This window comes from Monopterus albus, unplaced genomic scaffold (genome assembly GCF_001952655.1).
Source record: "Monopterus albus unplaced genomic scaffold, M_albus_1.0 scaffold10.1, whole genome shotgun sequence".
NCBI lineage: Eukaryota > Metazoa > Chordata > Actinopteri > Synbranchiformes > Synbranchidae > Monopterus > Monopterus albus.
In genome coordinates, this window is record NW_018127890.1 from 1,718,594 (window position 1) to 1,728,479 (window position 9,886).

At 39.8% G+C, this 9,886-nt stretch overlaps 2 protein-coding genes across 2 annotated transcripts; one reads left to right on the plus strand and one right to left on the minus strand.

Moving 5' to 3' along the window:
• Nucleotides 1-10: 10 nt before the first annotated feature.
• On the plus strand, nt 11-2,489 carry nip7 (NIP7 nucleolar pre-rRNA processing protein). Its single transcript, XM_020589903.1, has 5 exons — nt 11-164; nt 275-361; nt 444-582; nt 1,595-1,735; nt 2,040-2,489. The coding sequence occupies exons 1-5, from the start codon at nt 109-111 to the stop codon at nt 2,157-2,159; spliced, it is 543 nt and encodes a 180-aa protein (XP_020445559.1). The 5' UTR covers nt 11-108; the 3' UTR covers nt 2,160-2,489.
• Nucleotides 2,490-2,580: 91 nt separating this feature from the next.
• LOC109954523 (telomeric repeat-binding factor 2) lies at nt 2,581-9,287 on the minus strand. The gene is made up of 12 exons (XM_020589901.1): nt 9,119-9,287; nt 8,605-8,703; nt 7,747-7,883; nt 7,406-7,492; nt 6,770-6,910; nt 6,291-6,421; nt 4,796-5,326; nt 4,155-4,274; nt 3,930-4,070; nt 3,431-3,510; nt 3,291-3,334; nt 2,581-2,905 (listed from the first exon to the last, which is right to left on the minus strand). Exons 1-12 carry the CDS (start codon nt 9,261-9,263, stop codon nt 2,747-2,749), a joined length of 1,815 nt encoding a protein of 604 aa, XP_020445557.1. The 5' UTR covers nt 9,264-9,287; the 3' UTR covers nt 2,581-2,746.
• Between the last annotated feature and the right edge of the window lie 599 nt (nt 9,288-9,886).

Below are 9,886 nucleotides of genomic sequence, written 5' to 3' on the forward strand. Positions count from 1 at the left end.
GTCAACAGACTTCCGTTTGAAATGTGACGACTTCCGTGTTGACCCACGTTTTCATGTTTCTAACTGGTCATATCCTCACCAAAAACAAGGGTTTTTGAAATACTCAAGATGAGACCGTTAACCGACGAAGAGACGAAGATTATGTTTGAGAAGGTGTCCAAATAGTAAGTGAACTCGGAGGACATAATATTTTCCAATTAAGATAGAAATTACACCAGAAATTGTAGCATGCTTGCTAGCATGTGTGATCCGTGTCTTTCTTCATCCACAACAGCATCGGTGAAAACATCAGAATTTTAGTGGACCGACCGGACGGTACTTACTGTTTCAGACTACACAACGACCGTGTCTACTACATAAGGTAATCCACGGTACATTAACATAAATACTTTATCTGGCAGTTTATCCACGTTGATTCCTGTATCGCCGCTTTCTGTTCATAGTGAGAAAATCCTTAAGTTGGCTACAAACATTTCCCGGGACAAGCTAGTGTCAGTGGGAACATGTTTTGGAAAGTTCACCAAGACCAAGAAGTTCCGGCTGCACATCACGGCTCTGGATTTCCTAGCGCCCTATGCAAAGGTGACTGTGGTGCATCTCATTTATATTCTTTGTTTGTTTCCATCATTTGCATCCTGTCCTCTCTCCTGAGCGCCTGCCAGTAGATATGCAATAAGGAGAGGGAGGGAGGGAGGCAATATAGATATTTAATAAATGTCACGAACTTTTCAGCAGACCTGCAGTTTGAAGCGATGTCAGATGAGGGCTGCCTGGAGTTTGTCAAACAGTCTTTAAAGGGCTCTGAGAAGGAAAGAAAGGAGAAAAGATTATCTGCTCTGATGTGACAAACTCTCTGGACAGAACGCCAAGCATTATGTTTGGTGAACTCCAGGCACTGCTCATCACCTGGTAATACCATCCCTACAGTGAAAGAAGGTGGGGGCAGCATCATGCTATGGGATAGGGGGTCTCAGCAGTAGAGACAGGGAGTCTGGTCAGAACTAAGGGAAGGATGAATGCAGCCAAATACAGAGAGGTCCTTGATAAAAACCTGCTCTATAGCTCAGAGAACTGAGACTGGGGCGATGGTTCATCTTTCAGCATAACACTGACCTGAAGCACATAGCCAAGACAACACTGGAGTGGCTTCCAGAGAGCTCTCTTGACTGTATCCAAGCCTAAGCCCCACAGAACTTCTGTGGAGATACCTGTAGATGACAGCTCACAGATATTTCCCACTCAGTCTGGGCCAAAGGGCTTCAACAGAGTGCCGAGTTAAGGCTCCGAATACTTGATTTTTTAAAAATTTGTAAACAAAAAAAGAAAAAAGTTATATAGTTTTACTTTAAAATTAAATTTCCAACACAAAGAGGGGCCTGAATACCTTATGAACCACTGTATGTCTTTGTCAAACTGGGTGCCTGCCATCAGTTATAAAGCTCTGTGTTGTGAATTTACAGGGAAATGGATGTTCACATAACTTTCCATTGTTGTTTTCCTGTTGTTCGAACATTTAATCTCTGCTAATAACTATGTTAATTATGATATACTCACACATATATGAATAATCTAAAGCTTTCTGTCTCATCTTCAGTTCAAGGTCTGGGTTAAACCTGGTGCCGAGCAGTCATTCCTCTATGGGAACCATGTGCTAAAATCTGGGCTTGGGAGAATCACTGAGAACACCATGCAGTACCAGGGAGTCGTGGTCTACTCCATGGCTGACGTGCCCCTAGTAAGTTTTGTAGCTCTGATGCTGAGTTGTTGACATGGATGGGCACAGCAGTCAGTATGATACAGGTTTATATTCCTGCTCAAAATATTAAGCATGTGGAATGATCAGCATGATTTACATAAGTGCACCCATCTGCACTGCCATGGCAGAAGTGCTATGGTGTGGGCTTCTTCCAACAGTTGAATACATCCATCCATCCGTACTCAAGTTGTGGATATCACACATTGTTGGATAATATTAGGTTCTCTTTGGATCAGACTGCCAAATGGACCTAAGTTTCTGAATCGGCTCTCTTATTTCTCAGGGTTTTGGAGTTGCTGCCAAGTCTACACAGGAGTGCCGGCGAGTGGACCCCATGTCCATTGTAGTGTTCCACCAGGCTGATGTGGGAGAGTTCATTAGGAATGAAGACACATTAACATAAAGATGCATTGACAGCTGAAATACCAAATTCCCTTTTTACCCCTTTTATACCCACAACATTCACTCAAATTCAGAGAGCAGCTGGTTAAATGGTTAATCCAAGTGCCTTTTGTAGCAGATGTTACAACTGGCCCATATTTCCAGTCAAGGGACTGACCTCTGCATTGACTGGGATACTGCTTATCTGCCATGTACAGGATTCCCTTCACACAGAGCTTCATATGATTCTCCCTTCACACTGGCTTTGAGTCACATTTTGCTGAAAGGAGGAACTGCTTTTGTGTTCGTTGTCTAAAGGCCATCTTTCAAATAAACCCACAATGTCTTTGTATTTGTCATCTTGCTACTACTTATAGGGCTCCAGTGAAAATGCATGAGACAGCATCACAGTTATAACAAAAAGACACATTTTCAACTTAAACTCTGAACATTTACTGGATGAAACACCTTTAAACATGATTAAATTAAAGACTATTAGTGATACACCAACAAAAATAACCCACTTTAGAAAATAATACAATACATTTAAGAACTAAATAAACGTGAACGTGGGAAAACTCTCCATAGTATAGTGTTCTCTTGAAACTCTCAGACTAATTTAGAATTCTTTAATGTTCTCCATCTGTCCTTCAGGTTGATGTTGGTTCGATCTTTGAAGTTGTAATAAGACTTGATCTTACTCCAGTTGCCTTCTCCAAATCTGTTCACCCCATCTTTCAACTTCTGTGTTTCTGTCGCAGTCCATTTCTGCAACACAACAGGAACATGGTTACTGGTTATTCAGCTATTTGCTGCTGTGACGTACAAGTCCAAAACAGACAATGCCTCGTCTTTGTCACTGACACAAAACTCAGATGGGCGCTTATGTTGCTGAAAGTTGCAGGCTTGTTACAAAGCAGCAACTTTATATGAATACAAAAAAGCAACCAAACTAACTTAAGTACAGACTTAATTTCTAATGCAGCTTAGCAGGGGAAAGGGAAGCACTTGGTTTAATGCAAGCCATCTCCCTGCTAATGCAAACAGCAGAATCACTGTCGCGTGAGACTGAGATCACACAGGGATCTAAATCACACCCACAAAATGATTTATTGTGTAGCCCTATTAAAAACAGTAGTCTTGTTATGCTTACCCTCCTCCTGTGGCCCGAGTTTGAAATGGTGCTCTCGTTCGATCCTTTGGGAAAACCAAAGTATATTACCACATGAACAAGGCTGTCACAATTGTATTTAGACCAAATTAAGAAGAAGCTGATATTTGAAGAAATATTACTGTTCTCTCTGGAGGTGACCGATAACTCATCGTCGCTCCAGGTTTCCTTACTCTCCTTTGCTTCATTCCATAGTTTTCGCCTGTGAACAAGAGCGGTAACTGATAAACAGCTGAGGAAAAACAAACAAAAATGACTGTGTCTTAAATAATTTAAAAGCCGTTACTGAAATATGCTGGGTGGAATTACGGTCTGTGTTTGGGTGGTCTGCAGTGAAGCTAGTATAAAACCTTTTTAAAATTAGCCCATCTCTTTCCACTAAATAAATTGAAATAGGTAAGTCAATATTTGTAACTTCCGTGTGACTTGTATATACTTCCACATGAAGACACGGAAGAAAACTGAAAAATGTTTGTCAAACTGTGAATTTGAAAATTTGCATGAAGCAAAATGATGATATTTCATGGTTTGTTTTAAATGTTTTATTTTTTGAATGGTACGCTAGGATTCACAGCACGTGAGTCAAACATTTTTAGCTAAAGCTGCTGAGTAATCACTTACCATTTGGAAAGGGGACGACCTTTGTCTCGAGTAAGGTCCTTGTGAGGCGTGGAGCTCGTGTGAGGGACAGGGTCAGAAAAATGCAGAGTGGACTCGCTGTCTGATGAAGAATCTGTGATGTTGTTTGTAGTACCTGAAACCCTGGATGAGTACAAGCAATGTTGTGTTGTTAATCTTTGAATAACAAATGAAACTGATAATGAATGTAACTGTGTTTGGACTTGCTTGTGGAGGAGAACGATGGCTTGCTTGTTACAAGGGTTCTGCACTGGGATTTTGAAAGAGGAGCTGGACCTGTGTGCTTCCTTCTCACTGTCTGATGACTCTATGATTGTGATGGAGGCTCTGCATGAAGACCGTTAAGTTGAGCATTAGCCACAAAATGAGAAATCTGTTTTGATTGAAATGGTGCTTTGCTCTTTGTCAAATTCATGATCATGTAATTGTAGTGTGCACCTGTAAAGATAAAAAAACCTTCCTTCTATATCCCATAATGAACAGTGACACCTTAAACTACTTCAACTTGAAGTGAGTTTACAACATGGAGAACTTCTCACTGCAAAGTCCTAATATTAGTCCAAAATATTAATTAATTCCCTTTAAAATACTAGTTATTTGAGAACTACTTTACTCTATCAAGTAGTTGTATCATTTAACATCCCTTTTTTTTTAAATATGTGAAATTAAAGACCACTGAGCAACACATGTAAAAAAATATCTGTAATGGTATTCTGTCATTTGCTGCATCAGGCATTCCCTAACTTTATACACAAATGAGTCAGAAGTATTCTGGGACCACATCAAAAAGTGACCTCCACAGAAAGCCAAAAGGTAGTTGGTGAAGTTTTTCTTGCTCTCTTTTATACCTGCAGGAGTTTTTGCTGGTTCGTTTGGGAAGGTCCTGTGTGGATCTGGTAACCTCATGGTCCGTTAGTGGGCACTGTGCGTCTTTTTGGTTGGATTTAGCTGGTGACTGTGCTGGTTCTTCTGTTCTGACTTCCATCTGCAGGTTCTGAGTAGCTGTTGTGCTCAACTGGCTGTCTGGCCCGCACACCAGACGGTCTATGGTGTAAGGCCCACTTTCCTTCCACATGGAGGGTTTCTTAGAGAGTTTATCTGCCTGTGCTTGAGTAACAGCAACTGTTTGTGGTGGCTGGTCTGCTGGGGAAGCCTCCATGGGGCTGCCAGGGTCTCTCTGAAATAGCCCTTTATCCCTGAAATGGTCACCATTGGTGCCCTTCTTAGGAGCAGGTGAAAGACGCAGGGAAGAACCATTTTCTTCCTCCACCTCTCTCTCCACTTCTTCCACCAACTGAGCAAATGATCTCTCATTTAAATATAGAGCCAAGGCCTCGTAGACTGCCTTCAGTCTGGGTCTAGAGATAACTGCAGGATTACTGGAAGATAAGATAGAAACAAGAAAAAAAAAAGCATGTGAACAGGGTATTTAGGCCAGAGAATCAGATGGGTATCCAGTCAACATATCAGAACATTAGCAAAAGATTCATGTAACAATCTACTTGAAACATTGTAATCTGGAGCCATAAAACGCTACCCTGACCGTGCATCTGAATACTGTATTTAGATAAGGTCAGCCAAGTAATAACACACGCTTATATGTAGGGCTGGACCCAAATATTTGATCTTTTGGATACATGAAGTGATTTTGGTGGCACTACCCTAAGAGTAAATATTTCTCTATTGTCTTCTTTTAGTGTTACTCTGTGTACACAGACCCCGTGCGCTTTTTTTGTTCACTGTCGTGGGTATGTCTGAACGAAGCCTCTGAGGGCCCTAAAAGTGCCGTGTCTGAATGACACAAAGCAATCACTTTAGTAGACTGATGAAGACAGCAATGTTACATAGTATCTCGTGTGAAAAGGGCTATATTGTATAAACACGTGTTGCAACGCGATCTCAGCTGAGAACGGAGTTATAAACATTCAACACACCGGTTATCGTTGATGGCTATCTGGGGAATATGAATGCACACTGGGGAGTGCCTCATTATTTCCTTTAATCTTTCCCAGTAATGGAAGCTACAGGAGTGAATGATTTTGACATTGTGATGTCAGCCATGCTTTGGCCCTCCCTCTGAGATGTTCCTACTAAAAATAAAGAACGATGCTATCAGATTTGTGTTGAACCATCTGGTGCACAGCAGAGATCTGGAAACACAAAATGCAATAGATATTTTAGGTCTTCTAATGGTAAAGTGGCTCTTTACCACTGCTGTGATGCAGCCCAGTGACGTGACAGATAGTGAGTCATCAGATGTGGCATAACAGAGACCATACTGCTTTGGCAAATTTTGTATTTTAACAGCAATGAAGAGGTTGTGTGAAGGGAGAGAGAGCCTACCGCTGTATAACCGGGACGGTGTTCATTTGCGGATTAGAGGACTGGCCAGTTTCATCCAGTTCGTGAGGTCCGGGTCCCACAGCTTCATCACCTTGCTCTGCAAGTCTCTTATCAATAGCATATTTTGCAGCCTGATACAAACATACAAACCAGAAGTACAAAATAAGTCTAAAGCTAAGCATTTAACAGCATCAGTTGATTGGCTGAACAAATATCAAGGTAATCAGGCTTTAGTACTCAACTTATATGAATGTTTTCATAGCCTTAGAGAACTCGTGACAGGTTAACAATTGAACATGCTTCTAAAAACCTGCTGTAATCAGAAAATTTTGTGCTATTCAAATCAGCCTCAAAGGACAATGATATCTCTAACCCGTGTTTTTAAATATTCAGCTCATCATTACCATATCAACATAAAAAAAGGTAAAAAAAAAAAAACAATACGCCGTTATTGTTTGATTAATATATAGCAAACGTACATTGTAGAGAAAGGGGTTATTGAATGGGCAGAGCGTCTGGCAAAAGGCGAACATCTCCTGCTTGAACCTGTGGAAGTCAATCTGCTTGATGACTTCATGCATTTTATTCTTCTGGCTGATGAGTCCCATTAATATGGCTTTCTACAGAGAACGCAGAAGTTCAGTGATGTGAAACATATGACAATTATTAATATAAAAATGAAGGCAATATATTAATGGGCTGTACAGACGAACTGAAAAGATTCATGCATTAATGCTCATAGGTCTGACATTGTACACTATAGAATACATTTTAGCATGACAGAAAACCAGCCAACTTTACTGTAGACAAATCAGCTTCAAAGTGCAATGAAATATCAAAATTATATTCAGGGGTGTCCATTCTGACCCCTCATGTACAATGCGTAAATGCAGAGAACAAAAACATACACCTCTGAATATAATGCAGTCCAGTGCAACACTACCATTGACTATGACCTCCCTGTATGACCCTCGACTATATTGTAACATGCATCATTTTAACACATTCAGTATATGTCAGGATTCAATGTGAATGCATTTACTAAGTGAAAGCAAGTTAAATGATGATTAGAATGACTGAAATGATGAACATAATGTTTTAGTTAGTGAACCCACCTTGCCAACCATGGATTTGGGGAAGTGTTTCTTAAGCACCTCTTTTGCTCTTTCAAATTCACTGTTCTTGATTAAAACCTTCACCATCTAAAAACAGAAAAAAAAAAAGTTAAATCAAGTCTGATTAGGCCTGGTGAAAACCAACTAGCTGGAGTGTGCTCAGGAATTCTTCCTTGGCTAGACAAAGGTAGGAACATGGGTCCACACCCACACAGGATGGCGGCAGCGCTCTTAACAAACTGCAGTTTTTGATTCAACAAAGAAGGGCATTTGTATAAGTTTGTGTAAGTGGATGTAAGAATTAAACAAGTGCATAGCATAAATACAATTTAAAACCTTACCATATCTTTAATTGAGGCAGATACATTCTCAAAATCCTGCTTTGGAAGACTGCTATCCTTGCTCATTATTTCTAGCACCCTTAATGCTGATTCCAGAGGTGTTTCAGACTGCTCAGGGTCAGGCTCAAATGTCTGGTCTGCAGGCAAAGACAAAGCAATATTCCCTTTAGTGCTATAATGTGCTAGTAAAATTGAGCTTATGATTTACAAAAATTCCTTGTATTAGTTTTTAGACCTGTAACAATACAAGCTACTGTACCACATCTTTCAACATAACATAATATGGCTAATGCAGAGCTGTGGTGGGTGCACTAAGCTACTACTGATTTTTGTGAGTCTGGTCTTTTTATGACAAATAACTTACCGTACACAGGTCAAGCACATCAATCAAAAATAAATATTGTCATACACTTTTTATTCATACTAACTGTGACACTACTGCAAAACTATGAATCTAGCTGTCCATTATGTAAACACTTAAATACCAGTTTTAACATGTTATTTTATTTATCAGTAGAGTAAAAAGTAAACATTACATTTTTGCATTTTGCCATTGGGCTCATCTTAATATCTGTACTCTGCACATTTGTAAATGTATACACATAGATGCAGCTAAATTAAATAGCTGACACTACCCATAAGGGTCAAAGGTTCAAAGTGTTTCTTGTCATATGCCCAGTAAGGAAATGTGTTTCCCTGCACAGTGAATTTCTTACATTGCCGTCCACACTGAATGCCAAACAACATAAGTGAAATATAAAGTTAATAAATAGTAGCGCAAAATCTAAAGGCACTTTAAACAACGCTACCATTAGAGAATCAAGTAATTGACGTGAAATGATGAACGCATTGTCTCACCTAATCTCTCACCCTCATGTATCCGGCAGAGAAACTGCAGTACTAGAAACTTCGGTGCAATGTTATCAGTGTTCTCCAAACGATCGCAGTCCAAGACACCTGCAACAAGTCAACGTGTCACTTATCCTAAAGATACACGTTTAATAAGTAAATTATTCACACTCTACACACTGCTGTCTTCATTTCAAATGATTTATTTTGGCAAGGTCTGGAGGGAAATCGTCACATATTTTCTGTTCAGGATTTTATTATCAGAACAGCTCTTACAGCTGACAGATATGAAATGTATATACCCGGTATTAACATTAATTATAGCACAGTGGTTTATTGTTTAACTATCCCCTGTCAGTTTAACAGTTAACAACTCAGAATAACCAATACTGTCGGTGACGACCGTGAAGTACGATTCAAAACAGTAAATAAAACGGGTCGTCGGACATAATGAGCTAGCTAACGTTAGCTAACTAGCTAAAAACAAAGTGTGGCTAGGCGAAAAACTGGGAAACAGACTTACGCTCCAGTATACTTATAATCCTATTGAAGTCTTTGTCTTGCTCATTTTGAAAGAACTCCAGTGCTCGAAACGTATAATAGTCCACCACCCAACGATTAATTACAGTTTCTACTTGGAAGTTGTTGACAAATGTGTTTGCCGCCATCTTCACAAAACCGGAAGCGACAAGGGCGGGCCTTAACGTTTCCTTGGTGATGGTGGGCTGCAGCAAAAAAAAAAAAAAAAAAAAAAAACCTTGGGGTTTAATTTCCCGTTATTTTTTTTTTGCTTTTCAGACAGTGTTTAATCTCATCTGTGGAGCAGAATCAAAAACATTGAATAAATATGAATAACACGTTTAAGTACGATCAGAGGATGAGGATTTGGCAATCCGGATGAAAGGCACGAAACTTTGGAAATCGTAATGCCTGAGAGTCTAACACCAGGGCTTAAAATACCTTAAACCTTAATTGTCTGTGCAGATTCTCAGTCATCCAGGTCATAGTAAACTGAAAAAACTTAGAAAAAATCAACTGGGCTTAGATTTGTAGGTCGAAGACGTTTCACCTCTCATCCAAGAGGCTTCATCAGTTCTCATTCAGTTAAACCTTAACTGAATCTTTTTTTTCTGACCTTGTCAGACCTCACTGCCCTCTGTCGTCTGCAGGGAGTGTCCACAGTGTAGTGTCGTAAAAAAGAAAATCTGATTTCTTTGCAAAGGTTTTGTAAGTCCATGGGCTTTGGTTATGTATTTCCCATTTGTGATTATGTTTACCTTACTTTATATCA

Coding starts and splice junctions, on each gene's coding strand:
- LOC109954523 (XM_020589901.1), bottom strand. CDS start 9,263: ATGGCGGCAAACACATTTGTCAACAACTTCCAAGTAGAAACTGTAATT. Junction 5,327..6,290: donor ACCGTCCCGGTTATACAGCG/GTAGGCTCTCTC, acceptor CTTATCTTCCAG/TAATCCTGCAGTTATCTCTA. Junction 3,511..3,929: donor GGTCGTCCCCTTTCCAAATG/GTAAGTGATTAC, acceptor TCTTGTTCACAG/GCGAAAACTATGGAATGAAG.
- nip7 (XM_020589903.1), top strand. CDS start 109: ATGAGACCGTTAACCGACGAAGAGACGAAGATTATGTTTGAGAAGGTG. Junction 362..443: donor GACCGTGTCTACTACATAAG/GTAATCCACGGT, acceptor TTCTGTTCATAG/TGAGAAAATCCTTAAGTTGG. Junction 1,736..2,039: donor CCATGGCTGACGTGCCCCTA/GTAAGTTTTGTA, acceptor CTTATTTCTCAG/GGTTTTGGAGTTGCTGCCAA.